This window comes from Hylobates moloch, unplaced genomic scaffold (assembly GCF_009828535.3).
Source record: "Hylobates moloch isolate HMO894 unplaced genomic scaffold, HMol_V3 SCAFFOLD_1, whole genome shotgun sequence".
NCBI classification, from domain to species: domain Eukaryota; kingdom Metazoa; phylum Chordata; class Mammalia; order Primates; family Hylobatidae; genus Hylobates; species Hylobates moloch.
In genome coordinates, this window is record NW_026652276.1 from 232434698 (window position 1) to 232451415 (window position 16718).

At 42.9% G+C, this 16718-nt stretch overlaps 1 protein-coding gene across 3 annotated transcripts in view; it reads left to right on the forward strand.

The window, feature by feature from the left end:
- Nucleotides 1–16397, forward strand: part of GALNT11 (polypeptide N-acetylgalactosaminyltransferase 11) — a 75120-nt gene extending 58723 nt beyond the window's left edge. For all 3 annotated transcript variants that reach the window (XM_032762268.2, XM_032762271.2, XM_032762270.2), the window contains 7 exons: nucleotides 1489–1738; nucleotides 3956–4073; nucleotides 6634–6786; nucleotides 10916–11134; nucleotides 12442–12546; nucleotides 14596–14733; nucleotides 15619–16397. In XM_032762268.2, the coding sequence (XP_032618159.1) occupies nucleotides 1489–1738; nucleotides 3956–4073; nucleotides 6634–6786; nucleotides 10916–11134; nucleotides 12442–12546; nucleotides 14596–14733; nucleotides 15619–15750 (1115 nt within the window). In that variant the 3' untranslated portion in view covers nucleotides 15751–16397. The remainder of the gene's footprint in view (nucleotides 1–1488; nucleotides 1739–3955; nucleotides 4074–6633; nucleotides 6787–10915; nucleotides 11135–12441; nucleotides 12547–14595; nucleotides 14734–15618) is intronic.
- The last annotated feature ends 321 nt before the right edge of the window (nucleotides 16398–16718 follow it).

Below are 16718 nucleotides of genomic sequence, written 5' to 3' on the forward strand. Positions count from 1 at the left end.
TCACAAGTGCATTTTTAGAAAAACAATGATGCGGCCGGGCGCGGTGGCTCAAGCCTGTAATCCTAGCACTTTGGGAGGCCGAGGTGGGCGGATCATGACGTCAGGAGTTCGAGACCATCCTGGCCAACATAGTGAAACCCTGCCTCTACCAAAAATACAAAAAAATTAGCGGCGGGCGCCTGTAGTCCCAGCTACTCGGGAGGCTGAGGCAGGAGAATGGCGTGAACCCGGGAGGCGGAGCTTGCAGTGAGCCGAGATGGTGCCACTGCACTCTAGCCTGGGGGACAGAGCCAGACTCTGTCTCCAAAAAGAAAAAAAAAAAAAAAAAGAAAAACAATGATGCGACCTGATGATGACATTCTGAGTTTCTCAACTGCCCAGAAGAATCGTGGAGCTTGGCCGGGCACGGTGGCTCACGCTTGTAGCACTTCGGGAGGCCGAGGCGGGCGGATCACGAGGTCAGGAGATCGAGACCACAGTGAAACCCCGTCTCTACTAAAAATACAAAAAATTAGCCGGGCGTGGTGGCGGGCGCCTGTAGTCCCAGCTACTCGGAGAGGCTGAGGCAGGAGAATGGCGTGAACCCGGGAGGCGGAGCTTGCAGTGAGCCGAGATCGCGCCACTGCACTCCAGCCTGGGTGACAGAGCGAGACTCTGTCTCAAAAAGAAAAGAATCGTGGAGCTCTTAAAATTTGAAATTATTTAAAAAAAAAAAAAACTCAATTCTGCTCACATTTATCAAGAGGAGCTTAAAATGCAGGATAAAATGTTGATGATTTATATTTTGCTAACTAGAAGAAAGACGTATCCCACTGGCAGATGAGAGCCACTGAAGCTAAGAGGGTGGGGGCAGTAGAAAGGAAAGGTGGGAGATGGAAGAAACAGAAATGAGCAAGAGGTGTCCCCGACAGCGCCACCGGCTGCGCCTCCCTCTCTGGGGGGAGAACTGCTGTGTGGCAGCCATCATCCATACTTACAGTGCATGTCCTAGTCACCAGTGAGAAGGCAGCTGTGTTCTCTGTACTCTGTTTACTGAGGCAGAGAGATGTATTCTAAGTGTGTGCTAAACTTTGAAATATTTTGATTAATCGTAATAAAAATATCTACACACAACTGGCCACTGTCATGGCACCAAAACATCTTGAAATACTCAGTATCTGGCCTTACAAAGAGTTGAGTTGTTACTGTGAGACTTTGACTGTGTTTACTGAAGAGATTCTGAATTGCCTGTCAGTTTTTTCAAGAGTTGCGCGTATGATTTGTATGGGCCCCTCAATTACGGCAGGACACTGCATGCAGCATTACTGGCTGAGGGACGTCCTTGTTGACCATCGGCAGTGAAGTGTAGTGGAGCAGTTAAGCCGTCTGGGGCTGGGAGGGTGGCATTCGTGTTTCATACTGTGTCAGTGCGTCATCCCATTGGACAGGTGGCTGTACCTAAATTGAGCGTTGCGACACTCTCCTGAGCCTCTGTTGTTTCCTCCCCAGGAGAAGTCCTTGTGTTTCTGGACAGCCACTGTGAAGTGAATGTGATGTGGCTGCAGCCCTTGCTGGCTGCCATCCGTGAGGACCAGCACACCGTGGTGTGCCCAGTGATTGACATCATCAGCGCCGACACGCTGGCCTACAGCTCGTCCCCTGTCGTCCGTGGAGGGTTCAACTGGGGGCTGCACTTCAAATGGGATCTTGTCCCCCTTTCTGAGCTAGGAGGAGTGGAGGGAGCCACTGCACCAATAAAGTAAGATCGCTCCTTTGTTTGAAAAATTCCTACCAGTGCTTTCTTAAAAGAGAAAAAAATGATATTAAAGATAATTCCTCCTTCTTTGTAAGGAGTAAAAGTGTTGGACTTAATTTGTACGTTAAAAAATTCTTGAGTATGTACTGAATTTTATGCAGTCTGCCAAGTCCTAAGGAAAGATTTATGAGTAAGACACTATGTGCCCTCAAGGACTTAGAGCCTGTGAGAGAAGCAGACAGACCAGGCCACCATTGCAGAGGAAGCCCTGGGAGGGTCCCGTGTGGTGGTTGCTGTTTGGTATGTCAAACACCGCGGTGTATTTATTGTTTACTAACTTACCTTCAGTTCTTTGGTAGCCGGAGTGATGCTGTGAAAAACATTAATACGTAAGCCTTTTCTGTCATTAGGATTTTGAAGATGGATTCCTGCTAGTATAATTACTAAGTCATAGTATAGGAATTATTTTATGTTCTTATCTATGTTTCATCTTCTGTAATATAAAGCTGCTCTTCTTTCTTATTTTTGTTTTCTTTAAAAATTTCTTATGTAGATTGAATTCAAAGAGGTTTGCCTGTATTCCAACTTTTTAAAGAATACAACATTTGTTCTTGATATGCCAGAGTGTAATCAAAATTGGTACTTTCTCCAAACGATGCCAGGATCTCAGAACATTCACGTTTCAGTTATTCCTCCCCCAGTTTATTTGTTATTGTTGTTGTCCATATAATTTAAACCCCAGAAGCCATTTCTTACGTAGCAGTATTCCCACAGGCTTGCCCAAGTATCTCTGCTTTATGTTACCCTGTTCCTTCCGCAGCTGCAGGCTCTATCTGGGATTGCTCCCATCCTGGCTGAAGAACACTCTTAGTCAATCGTTTAGTTGGACATCCTAGTTTTTAGTCCTCTGTTTTTCCGAAAATGTCCTTGTGTTTCACCATTGTTTTGAAGAACATGTTTACTCAGTATCCAGTTCTAGGTTGGCAGTGGCAGACATGTATGTTCTTTCAGCCTTTGAAGGCATCATTCAAGAACCTTCTGGCATTCACTGTTTCAGACAGGAAGTCAGCATTGTTAGTCTTACTTTGCTTCCCTTAAGATAATCTCTTTTTTATTGGCTGCTTACATTTTTTTTGGTCTTGTTTTTAAAAAGTGTCTTTTGTATATGTATAAACATGGTTACTTTTTTGAAGTAACTAATTTGCTGCCGAATTCTGCCTTGTCTTTTTCTTTGAATATACTGAGCAGTGAAAGTCTTTGCTTGATAATTCCATATTTGAAACCCCTGCATATCTGTTTCTGGTGTATGTTGTTTCTCTCATTTTGCTTTCATGTGATTTTATATTCCCATTTGCTTGCTTATTTATTTGTTGCTTATTTATTTTTGCTTAGTATCAGACATGATATATGAAAAATTATAGAAATACGTTCATATCTGGGATGATGTTTTTTCCCTGCAGAGATAATTTTGCATCTCTTCTGCAGGCAGCTTGGGCCACTAGAATCCACAATCCCCTCTATCCAGTTTTAGGAATTGAGTGGACTGGAAGCTAGCTCCAGTCCCTGAGAGGACCAGTCTGTGGCTTTTGTCACTCCAGCACAGGGCTTCTCAGCCTTGGCACTACTGACGTTTTGGGCCAGATAATTCTTTGTTGTAGGGGCCTTCTTGTGCATTTTAGGATAGGTAGCAGAATCCCTGACCTCAACCCAGATTCTAGGAGCACCCTGCCACACAAACACATCAAGATGTGACAGCTAAAAATGCTCCAAACATTATGAAATGTCTGCCGGGGACACAGTCATCCCAGTTGAGAGCCACTGGTCTAACTTGTGTGAGTCCAACTCCCAATGTGTGATGTTTGTCAGGTCTCTCCTTGGTGGACCTTAGAGCCCAGTTTTGATCCTCAAGGCTCTGTGAGATTGTCAGAAGGAATGACCGCATCAGGTGGCTTTCCATCAGAAATGGTTATAACAGGAAAATAACTTGTGAGACTTAGAAAAGTAGCCTTCATATGCCAGATACTAGCATATTATTAGCAATCTAGAAAATTCAATTGTACAGCCTGGCTCATTCTCTGATTCTGGATAAAATGATTCATAATCATTAATTCAACTTTTATTAGTTATGTTCCAAAACGACACTGATTATTTTAAACAAAAGTAGTAGGTAAGATAACTGACTATATGGAATGAGCACAGTAATTGTTTTCCTTTTTCTAGGTCACCAACAATGGCTGGAGGTTTGTTTGCCATGAACAGACAGTATTTCCATGAACTTGGACAGTATGATAGTGGCATGGATATCTGGGGAGGAGAAAATTTGGAAATATCATTTCGGGTAATTTAATTTTTTTGCATGCTCAATTAATAACTGTGTAGTGGAATATGATTTTCATCCATGATCTCATATTTTCTTTATATTCTCCTTGATTATTATTTTTTTTGAGATAGGGTCTTTCTTGCTGCCCAGGCTAGAGTGCAGTGGTGTGATCATGGCTCACTGCAGCCTTGACCTCCTGGGCTCAAGCGATCCTCTTGCCTCAGCCTCCTGATTAGCTGGGACTACAGGCACGTGCCTGTAGTTTTTCTATTTTTTGTAGGGATGAGGGTCTCACTGTGTTGCTCAGGCTGGTGTCGAACTCTTGGGCTCAAGTGATCCTCCTGCCTTGGCCTCCCAGAGTGCTTCATGACCATCTTTATTGACAAATTGTCCTTAATGAATGCTACTTTGTCAGAATCTGTGATGGATAATATCTGTTCGAAATGTCAAAAGTATACATGTTGATCCATTGGCTAGGAAAACAACAACAAAACGAAAAAGCATGTAAGAAGCTATGTATTTATTGGTATTTATTTTTCTGAGACAGGGTCTTGCTCTGCTGCCCAGGTTGGAGTAGAGTGGCATGAATACAGTGGCTCACTGCAGCCTCGAACTCCTGGGCTCAAGCGATCCTCCCACCTCTCAGCCTCCTAAGTAGCTGGGAGTACAGGTGCGTGCCACCACACCTGGCTAATTTTCTATTTTTTGTAGAGATGCGAGTCTCACTATGTTGCCCGGGCTTTTCTTGAACTCCTGGACTCAAGCAATCCTCCTGCCTTGGCTTCCCAAAGTGTTAGGATTACAGGCGTGAGGCACTGTGCCTAGTCTGTTTTTATGGATTTAGAGGTACAAGTGCATAGTGTGTGGTGGTAAAGTCTGGCTTTTAGTGCACTCATCACCGGAATAATGTACATTGTACCCAGTAGGTAGTACTTCATCCCTCACTGCCCTCCCACCTTTTAGAGTCTCCAGTATCTGTTATTCCACTCTGTGTGTATGTATGTGTGTGTATATATATATATATATGTATTTTTTTAATTATAAAAGTATTGTTGTAATGAATGGTTGGATATAAATTTAGAATGTCTTAATGTGCTAATTTAAAGGTTTGTTCTTTTTTTGTTGGTTTATTTTATTGATACTACCAGATACATATAGTCAGGGTGACCAGACTTCCCTGAGGCCTAAGACAATCCTAGTTCATACCTTTTCTCTTGGAAAAATTAATAGCTTCCCATTGTACTTTCAGAAACAGCTCAGTTTGATGCTGCATTATACCATCACCCCATGTATAGCTTACCAAGTCCTTTATGTATACAGGTACCCCTGTCCTGAGGAAGAAATCCACGTTGCATTATCTGTCTTCTCCAATTGCTAAGGTTTGAAAGGTGACAGCGTAGGTGGGGTCTGTGGCTCAGAGGACCATAGTGTAGACAGTCTTTGGAAAAGGCAGAAAGAGGGCAAGGGGAGAGCTGAGACTTCTTCCAAGCAAATATCCCAGTATTTCTCCCAGCCATCTCCTAGTCCAGTTAGCAGAATCCCTGTCAGATAATACCATGATACTTGTTCATATGTCCTTCTGTATTTCTGCAAATGTATTGACTACAGTATTTTTAAAAAGCAGGTTTTGGCTGGGTCCATGGTGGCTCACGCCTATAATCCCAGCACTTTGGGAGGCCAAGGAGGGCTGATCCTGAGGTCAGGAGTTCAAGACCAGCCTGGCCAACATGGTAAAACCCCTCTCTACTAAAAATACAAAAAAATTAGCTGGGCGTGGTGGTGGGTGCCTGTAATACCAGCTACTCGGGAGGCTGAGGCAGGAGAATCGCTTGAACCTGGGCGGCAGAGGTTGCAGTGAGCCAAGCGCCACTGCACTCTAGCCGGGGGGTCAAGAGCGAGACTGTGTCTCAAAAAAAAAAAAAAAAAAAAAAAGCAGGTTTTCATTCTGTAAGTTTAGAATGTTAGGGTTAAAGGCGTAATAGATTTTATTATGCTTCTTATTTTAGATTTTATTATTTAAAGTTCAGTCTCTTTTTTTTTAGATAAGGTAATCGAGTCCCACAAAAACAAACTTAACTCCAAAGTAATTCAGATAGTCAAAGACAGAATTTAGACCAGAGCTAAGGTCTTTTGAATCTTAATCTGGAGTTATTCTATAAATTTTATATTTAAAAATCTGTTTTCTAAAAAAGAATATGCATTGTATAAGCAAGTACCTGTGAAACTGAAATGACAGAACCAGGTAATAAGCACTTCTTGTTCTTAAGTGCCTAAGATCAAGTCTCTTGATCTGTTAAAGCAACAAAGTTGGGTAAGTGCAATTTCAGACTTATGTAGTAAATGCTCACTATAGCATTGTTTTAGAATTTAGTTCCTTGTAATGATAAAGACAGATAATTTTTAACAATGTGTACCTTCTCATTTTCTTCTATTTGAATATTTGTATCTAATAAGATATAAATATCTTGCCAAGTTTCATAAACATCTATTGAATAAAGATTAATTTCATTGAAAATTCATACATTGGTTTCACAACAACATGAGGCAACTGTTAACACCTGTTTTTGCTTCTGGCCAGATCTGGATGTGTGGTGGTAAGCTCTTCATCATCCCTTGCTCTAGAGTAGGACACATTTTCCGAAAAAGGCGACCATATGGATCTCCTGAAGGCCAGGACACCATGACACACAACTCTTTGAGGCTGGCACATGTCTGGTTGGATGAATACAAGGTGAGGTGAAATTTCTTGTTTAGAAGGATGAATGATAGGCCGGCAGTGACTGGCATAGTGATAACTTTGGCTGCTTTACTTTTTACTCTGGCATATTTCTCTTGGTTAACCTTCACCTTAGGGCCAACTCTTCCTAGTTGCCCCCCACCCCCTTCACCTAGTACTTCGCTTCTTTCTGGTTCTAATCTGACTCTTTTAATTTTGTAAGTGTCTACTCCATAAGAGGTAATGCAGCTAATGTTGAAAGAAATTCTATCTTCAGTTTCTTTATTCCTTCTGGTCCCTCTATTGTGACGCCCAGAAAAGTTGGCTTTTTTTTTTTTTTTTGAGACAGGGTCTTGCTTTGTCACCCAGGCAGGAGTGCAGTGTGTGACCACGGCTCACTGCAGCCTCAGTCTCCTGGGCTCAAGTGATCCTACTGCTTCAGCCTCCCAGGTAGCTGGGACTATAGGCATGTGCTACCATGCCTGGATAACTTGAAGAAAAAAAGTGTGTTTTTTGTTTGTTTAGTTTTGTTTTTTAGAGATGGGATCTCACTATGTTGCCTAGGCTGGTCTTGAACTCTTGGGCTCAAACGATCCTCCTGCCTTGGCCTTCCAAAGCGCTGGGACTACGTGTGTGAGTCACTGTGCCAGGCCTGGCCTTTCCTTTTACTCATTGGACTTCGTTGTGACCCAATCCCATTTCTTCCCCTGTTAGAGGGCACATTAGAATTACTTCCCACTTTCTCTTCTGCCTTAGGTCACTTTATATATTTTCTTTGTAACGATTTATCGAAGTATAATCCAAAAATTGATTTTGGAACATTTTATCACTGCAAAAAGAAGTCCATAGCCTTCGATCATCTCCCCAAAATCTCCCTCTCTGCCTCAGCCCTAGACAACCAATAAGCAACCACTAATCTACTCCTTGTCTCTACTTAATTTGCATTTTCTGGATATTTCCTACAAATGGAATCATAAACTATGTGGTCTTTTCTGTCCGGCTTCTTCAGTTGAGCACGGTGTTGTGAGGTTCATCCATGCCGTTCCATGTATGGGTCTGCATTCCTTTTTATTGCCAAATAATATTCCATTGTATGAAGAGACCACATTTTACTTTATCCACCAGCTGATTAACATTTAGGTTGTTTCCACTTTTTTTTTTTTTTTGAGACAGAGTCTCACTCTCACCCAGGCTGGAGTACAGTGGTGTGATTTTGGCTCACTGCAGCCTCCACCTCCCAGGATCAAGTGATCCTCCCACTTCGGCTCCCTAGGGACCACAGGTGCACGCCACCGTGCCCGAGTAATTTTTGTATTTTGGTGGAGATAGGGTTTCGCCATGTTACCCAGGCTGGTCTCAAATTCCTGAGCTCAAGCAATCCACCTGCCTTAGCTTCCCAAAGTGCTGGGATTATAGGCGTGAGCCACCACGCCTGGCCTGTTTCCACTTTTGACTGTTATGACAAATGCTGCTGTGAACGGTACGGTACAAGTTTTTTTTTGAGACGAGTTTCACTCTTGTTGCCCAGGCTGAAGTGCAATGGCACAATCTCGGCTCACTGCAACCTCCACCTCCTGGGTTCAAGTGATTCTCCTGCCTCACCCTCAGCCTCCCGAGTAGCTGGGATTACAGGTGTGCGCCACCATGCCTGGCTAATTTTGTTTTTCTCAGTAGAGACAGGGTTTCACCATTTTGGTCAGGGTAGTCTTGAACTCGTGACCTCAGATGATCTGCCAGCCTTGGCCTCCCAAAGTGCTGGGATTACAGGCATGAGCCACCACGCCTGGCTGCTGCTGTGTTTGTGTATAGTTATTTTTTAAACATTTGTTGTGTACCTCTTGTATGCCAGGCTCTGTGTTAGGTTTTGGGGGGATAAAAGATAAATAAGAGAGTGCACAGTAATTTTTCACGCCATGAGGGAAATGTCAACAGAGACATGTAGCGTGTGCTGGAATGACAGGGACACAGTGGTGCACTGTGTTTGGGGGCAGTAGGGACTCCACAGTGCTTCTCCTATAGCACTGTTTATCTCCCCTCTCCCTCCTTGACCAGACTTTGAGGTCTAATTCCATGCTCATCTCTGAATCATCACTGGCTACCTTAGTTCTCAACACATGGTCCCAGTCCTAGCCACTCTTTGAGGAGGTCTGCCAGTTTAAAGTAATTTTCATAGTCAGGTTACTACAGTATTTGCCTCTTTGACCGTGCTGACATTGCACTGAGTGTGTAAAATCAGGGGAGTAAAGCGGCTAGTGCCTTAGCATAAATCGAGGCATCAGCACCCAGTTATACTGTAGTCACCGCATTCTTCACCAGCCTCACTCAGAAGACAAAGGTCAGTTTCATTGCCGAATATCATTGATATAATAATTTTAGTAAATCTCAATATGCCTTTTTAGTATCCTGTGTGAGTACGCATGCTCACACAGAAAGCACTTCTGCTGCGTACTGAAGTACGGTGGTTGGTTCAAGGAAAAACACTTGTGCGTTGTTTGCGTTGTGGGCGGAGCTAGCCACTGCTCTCCAGGGACACTCTTTATACGTTAAGAATGACTAACTCACAAACCATAATTACTCATATTTGGGTAAAACGAACTAAATAATGAAAATGGAAACAACTGACAGTATTTGTTGCAAATGATAAAATTCAAGCCCTCAAGTGAAAATTAGAATTTTGAAAGACTTACATTTACCACCAGGAGCTTGACAGCTTCCTAGTACTTAAAATTTTACTTGGCCAGGTGCAGCGGCCCATGCCTGTAATCCCAGCACTTCGCGAGGCCAAGGCAGGAGGATCACCTGAGGTCGGAAGTTTGAGACCAGCCTGACCAACATGGAGAAACCCTGTCTCTACTAAAAATACAAAATTAGCCGGGCGTGGTAGTGCACACCTGTAGTCCCAGCTACTTGGGAGGCTGAGGCAGGAGAATCACTTGAACCTGGGAGGTGGAGGTTGTGGTGTGCCGAGATCATGCCATTGTACTCCAGCCTGGGCAACAAGAGTGAAACTCCATCTCAAAAAAAATTTACTGAGATCAGTGGTCTTATATATAATGTTTTGATATTGTATAGTGAAATTTTTCAATATTTGGTAGAACAGTACAATCCAGTGGACTAGTGTTTTCCAAATGACTAATGCACACTGTTACGAAAACGGGTGGAAGATCATTCAGAGAGCAAGACAGACCAGGAGATTTTATTTATCTTTTTTTTTGAATCAGAGTCTTACTCTGTCACCCAGGCTATAGTACAGTGGCACAATCTCAGTTCACTGCAAACTCTACTTCCCAGGTTCAAGTGATACTGCAACGTCTACCTCCCAGGTTCAAGTGATTCTGCAGCCTCAGCCCCCAAGGAGCTAGGATTACAGGCATGCACCACCACGCCCAACTAATTTTTGTATTTTTTCGTAGAGACGGGGTTTCACCATGTTGGCCAGGCTGGTCTCAAACTCCTGACCTTAAGTGATCCGCCTGCCTTGGCCTCCCAAAGTGCTGGGATTACAAGTGTGAGCCACCGCGCCCGGCCGATAGACCAGTACATTTTAATGCACCAGTGTAAAAATCTTAATATGATTTCATATCCCACATTGTAACTAAACTTCAAAAGTTGTTGAATTTTGGAGTAGTATTAACCCCATAATTATATATAAGTTGTAATTTTAAAAATACATATATTTAACCAAAACAACACACTGCAACAGGCTAAATGCAGATGTGAGAATTTAGCTGACTTGTTTTAAGCCAGCCAGCCAGCAAAAAGGTTTGCAAAAATATAAAGCAGTGTCACTGTTCTCACTACATTTTGTGTTTGTAATGAGTTTTTAACTATTTTAAGGAATTAATAATTTGTAGGTTTCTCTGTTTTAATTTCTGTATGATAAATATGAACAGACACAGCCCACACACGCAGACCCTCCTGGGAGTTTTCCGTAATTTTTAAGAACATCGATTACTGAGACTCACGAGTTTGAGACCCACTGATCTCATATATACGCCTGTTTCATTGATTCTCAGATACAGTTTAAGGTACATGTTATTATCATTGTTAGTAATGGACTTAATCGTAAAAAATCTCTATATAATTGTATCATCATTTTTAACAAAAAATTCGATTTTCTTATTTTTACTTTTTTTAAATTCAGGAGCAGTATTTTTCCTTAAGACCTGACCTGAAGACAAAAAGCTATGGAAATATCAGTGAGCGTGTGGAACTGAGAAAGAAGTTGGGCTGTAAATCATTTAAATGGTATTTGGATAATGTATACCCAGAGATGCAGATATCTGGGTCCCACGCCAAACCCCAACAACCCATTTTTGTCAATAGAGGGCCAAAACGACCCAAAGTCCTTCAACGTGGAAGGGTAAGAAAGCTGTCTTTTCCAAGTGTCTTATGAAAAGCGTTTGATGTGAAAAGTTTTGAGGTGTCCGTAAGCTATGACAGGTGACACTGTGGACTTAACAGAGTCTAATGACAGACTTCAGCTTGCCTTTCATTATATTCTCTTTACGGGAACTTCCTCTACGCAAGTGTAGGACCTCAAGTGTAGATCCTTGCCTTGCCAGCATAGCTGCCTTCTGTGAGGATGAGTTACGTGACGCTTTCTTTAAAAGCGCAGAGGCATATGGGAATACACCCCGGACAGAGGCCATGGAAGTGTCAACTTCATGTGTCAGAGGCCAGGCCAACAAGTGGAGAAATGGGGCAGTGATCTGCTGTTTGCTCTTAGCTCTGGGAACCAAGTCACAGATAGAGCAGAGGTAGTAGTGAGGGTCAGAGTGGGGACATGGATTTCACACCTGGTGTTCCCAGAAGTCATCTGAGCTCAGCAGAAAGCACATTGATCAACCACATTTCCTTAGCTGTCTTTGTGTCTTAAACTCATTACAGTTATATAGTCACCGTTAAATTGTAGGGGTCTGGCCATAAAATCATCCCTTTCTCCTGAGTCATCTCTTAAAGAGTTGGCTTCTAAAAGCTAAGGGCAGATACTGTCTGTGTTGCCCAGTGTCCTTTCTTTTATGAAGAAGGCACTTCTCCCAGAACAGTGGCAACTCTCACTCAGTGGCTAGGAGGAAGCCTAGAGCTTTCCTGCTTCCTCTTCTCTCTACCCTATAATAAGAGAAAAACACCTAATACTAAACATCTTGATGCTGGGTGTTTTTAAGTAAGAGAGAGCAGTGTGTGCCCATGTAGTTGATCCCTTAACATTATTACTTCTTGCTGTTTGTCTCGCCCTCGCAGTTCTGTGATAGTTGTCACCTGTGTATCTCCAGTGTAGCACGCATATTGCATTTCACTGTGTACTTTTTTATACATGTTCTTATATCCCTGACTTCATTTGAAGGTTCTTTAGGGCAGGGATGACATTTTAATTTCCTTCATCTGCTATAGATTACTAAACATGTATATGTAGCTAGAATTCCTAGCTGACACTGTCTGCAGGTTAAAATTGCTAATAACTTTTGGAGTTATAACTTTTGTCTATCTTGATGCTCCTGTGTTCTGAGGCTAGAACTTAGGAATTAAAAATGCATATATTTTTATGAGCTTTGGAATTCGTACCTCCGGAATAACCTTTCACATTTTGCCTGGAACCACCTCCAGGCTTGGGAGGCATCTCTGGGATTGCTTCCCACATTCTGAGCTGTCGCGTGCCTTCTCTTACAGCTCTATCACCTCCAGACCAACAAATGCCTGGTGGCCCAGGGCCGCCCAAGTCAGAAGGGAGGCCTCGTGGTGCTTAAGACCTGTGACTACAGTGACCCAAATCAGGTGAGTGACGCCTTGGGGCTCACAGCCAGTGCTTGCAAGGCGGCTTCCAGTGTAGGGAAGCTGCTGGCAGTCACTCCTGAGGACATCAGTGTCTACTATTCTGGCTTTTCTTAATCCATTTATGTGTAGTGTTCCATTATTGGAACACTAAGCTTATGGGGGTTAACTATATTCCTAGTGCTCAAGGTCATCGCCAGGGTCTGATTTTTCACCGAAAAAAATTGCAACCTCCGGCATCAATGGGTTAAAAGGATGAGAGTGGCCTTAGATGACACCTTAGTCAGCTACTTTCGTCTCCTTTGTATGTGTTTCCCACCTCGGCTCGTTGTCGTGAAGCATTTTAGTTGTTTACACCATTATTTGTACTTTCTAATATTATAGGGAATAAATTGTGACTTACGAGCCATAGGAATTTGTTAGAAATGGCCAAGGGAAGCACTACAGAATTCCAGTTCATTCCATTCACATAATTTAATTTCAGCTTATGTATGTCTCCTAAATAATATTAAAACGGACCTAAAAATCAGTAAATAACTTACTTCGGTTTAGAACAGTAATTTCAAACTTGTTTGTGTCTGATAAAATAGCATAATGTAACAGCAGTCTAATCTCATAAATTGTAGTGTCTCATTTCTATTTTAGTGGTGGGTTGGTGTCACTCAGAAATGAAAAAAAAAAAAGCCACTTGGGCTTTTTGGTAAATAATGTATGCTGTGAAATTTCATCAAACGTTCTACCAGAAGAGTTCATGCCCACTGTCTCAGGTGATACATGTGTTGAAAATGTAGTTTAAAAGGGATTTCTGGGGCCCAGCACAGTGGCTCATGCCTGTAATCCCAGCACTTTGGGAGGATGAGGTGGGTGGATCACAAGGTCAGGAGTTCAAGACCAGCCTGACCAACATGGTGAAACCCCATCTCTACTAAAAATACAAAAAAAAATTAGCTGGGTGTGCTGGTGCGTGCCTGTAATCCCAGCTACTCAGGAGGCTGAGGCAGGAGAATTGGTTCAACCTGGGAGGCAGAGGTTGCAGAAAGCCAAGATTGTGCCACTGCACTCCAGCCTGGTGACAGAGTGAGACTCTATCTCAAAAAAAAAAAAAAAGGGATTTCTGTGCATCTTCTGGGTAGAAGAGGTGGCAATGTTGTGGAAGTATTAAAATTGCAGTGATGCAATTTCAGTGGTGTTGGTCACAGTGAGATGAGAGCTGAAATTTGTTCCAGAAAATATAAGTTGGGGTGATGGAGTTAGTTATCCTATTCTAAATGTACTGTGTTGTCACTGCATAGTTGTGCTAATTCTGTAGCCACTAGTCACATTTCAAGTGTACAATAGCTGCATGTGGCCAGTAGCTCCCTTATTGGACACACAGGCTATGAGACAATAGCAGTGTTGCAGAAAATTCTCTCACAGCTCCTTATGACTCTGATCGAGGGTCTTCATATTAGTGAACAGCGCACACATCCATTTGGGTTCTATAAGTTGAAGCAATGAGTAAATAGGAGAACAGAAGAGAATAGATTCCTTTTGAGCGTAGTGATGGCACATGTTGGAGAGTGAGTCGTTCATTGCACTTGCCATGTCACCCAGTTGTGTTCCTGAAGATAATCTGTGTATTCAGCCTGTGCACTTCCTGACTGCCCCACCGATGAGGAATCGATGAAAATGGCAGCCCTGTGCCCTTCTGTCTGTCTCCAGAGGGTCAGCCAGAGGCTTGTCGGGCTCCTCTATCACCTACACAGTCCAAGAATTAAGAGAGTTAGTTATGTAATTTTTAAACCCTAAAATTGGAAAAGAGTTAATTCAGTCAAATTCAATGAACAAAATTCAGCCACTGCTTAGATTTCTTCCGAGAATAGCACCTCACTTTCTCCTGCCTTAGCTATCTGCAGTGGAATGAACCAAGTTGAAATCTGCTTCCCTGTAAGTCTAGTGCATTGGTCTGTTTCTGCTTTGAGACCTTACAGAATCAATATGTGGAAGAATATACAAAGTGTTGTTCAGTCCTAAAATTTGTTATCTAAATTTTATTTTATTTTTCTTCTCTAGATCTGGATTTATAATGAAGAGCATGAATTGGTTTTAAATAGTCTCCTTTGTCTAGATATGTCAGAGACTCGCTCATCAGACCCGCCACGGCTCATGAAATGCCACGGGTCAGGAGGATCCCAGCAGTGGACCTTTGGGGTAAGGAGGGCTCGGTGATGTTGGGAGAATGTGCAGAGGCCCACAAGGTTGAGTCAGGGGTGTGGCAGATGAACTCATTTTCTACCTTGGGGATGGTCTTCTCAGTCTGCAGTACAGTGGTCCCCCCAAGTGGATGCCTGAAACCACAGGTAGTACAAACTCTATATATACTGTATTTTTTTCTAGAGATATACCTGTGATAAAATTTATCAATTAGGCACAGTAAGAGGTTCACAACAATAACTCAAATGAAACGGAACAGTTAGAACAGCATACCATGTGCCGGGCGCGGTGGCTCACGCTTGTAATCCCAGCACTTTGGGAGGCCGAGGCGGGCGGATCACGAGGTCAGGAGATCGAGACCACGGTGAAACCCCGTCTCTACTAAAAATACAAAAAAAGTAAGCCGGGCGTGGTGGCGGGCGCCTATAGTCCCAGCTACTTGGGAGGCTGAGGCAGGAGAATGGCGTGAACCCAGGAGGCAGAGCTTGCAGTGAGCCAAGATTGCGCCACTGCACTCCAGCCTGGGGGACAGAGCGAGACTCCGTCTCAAAAAAAGAACAGCATACCATGGTTGCACAGTGGCTCCCGCCTGTAATCCCAGCACTGAGAAGGCTGAGCTGGGAGGATCGCCGTAGCCCAACAGCCTGTTTGTTTTCTCTATAAAAACAAATCAATATACTATAATATAAATTGTGATTGCGGTCAGAAAATATCTTATTGTACTGTACTGCAGATAACAAACAGCAGAAAACTCATCTTTGGATAAGAGGGGACTGTTGTATCCCTTAATCTGAATTCTTAAATGCTCCATATCTCCTCTGGATTTCCATGTTTTGCCAGTAATTGGCAGTATTTTTTTCTTGCTACCTTTTTTTTTTTCAGAAAAACAATCGGCTATACCAGGTGTCGGTTGGACAGTGCCTGAGAGCGGTGGATCCCCTGGGTCAGAAGGGCTCTGTTGCCATGGCGATCTGCGATGGCTCCTCTTCACAGCAGTGGCATTTGGAAGGTTAAGGTGGATGCTGTGGCGGGAACGTTGCTTCATCAGGCGTTGCCTCCTGTGTGGAGTTTGGGGCTTTAGGAAAGCCTGGGTTGGGTAGAGCAGAGCCATCTTGGAGAGGATGACAAGACAGTTCCCTGTCCTCCCGGAGATGCCTGGGTGTGTTAGCAGAGGTGACACGCGTCTGACAGAGATGGGAGCTCTGAGTGTCCACAGGTGAAGAAGTATGTTTCACCCAGACATTAAGGTCATTTTTGAGCTGCTGTTAAGGAATTTCTTGCTTACAGAGGCAAACCAGAATATCATTTTAACCCTAGAATTGGGCTTGTACAGAAGGATAAAACCCAGGAAAATGGATATTTCTATTCAGATTTATTTATGCCTCTTTTTAATCCCCTTTAATGATGCAGTGGTTTTTATCTGATCAGGAACTTGTCATGATTTCCTTTCTTAGACTTCATAGGAGATAGTGCTTTTAAAAGAAAAAAAACTTCTATTATTTGTTTAGTATGTTGTAAGTAGATCATTTAAAAGAACTGAATCTATATTATGTTTAACTTCAGAAGGTGTCATTTATAAGACAGGATGGCAGTTAACTATTATAAAATTATTTTGATGAATTATGATACAATCTACATAATAAAGAATCCTTTTGATTATTTAGGATAGTCTGTCTTGTATTGGAGCCTCTGGTCTGAGGTGTGTTGCATGCTCTTGGATTCAGCTGATGACCCAGTAGGCTTGGTAGAGTCCTCTGCCTCTCAAGACGCGTCCCAGTTTCTTAGCTTGAGCTGTGTGACCTTAGATACTGGACATCAAAGCTGGCTGTGCAGCACCCAGGGAGAGCTGCTCAACAGGCAGTTGGATGTAGAGGTCAGACTCTTGGAAGACGTAGCTCAATTAGAGATAATACATTTGGGAATCACCTGCATATACTAAAAATTCTGAAATATAAGGTGAATTTTCCTCCCAAACCACATCT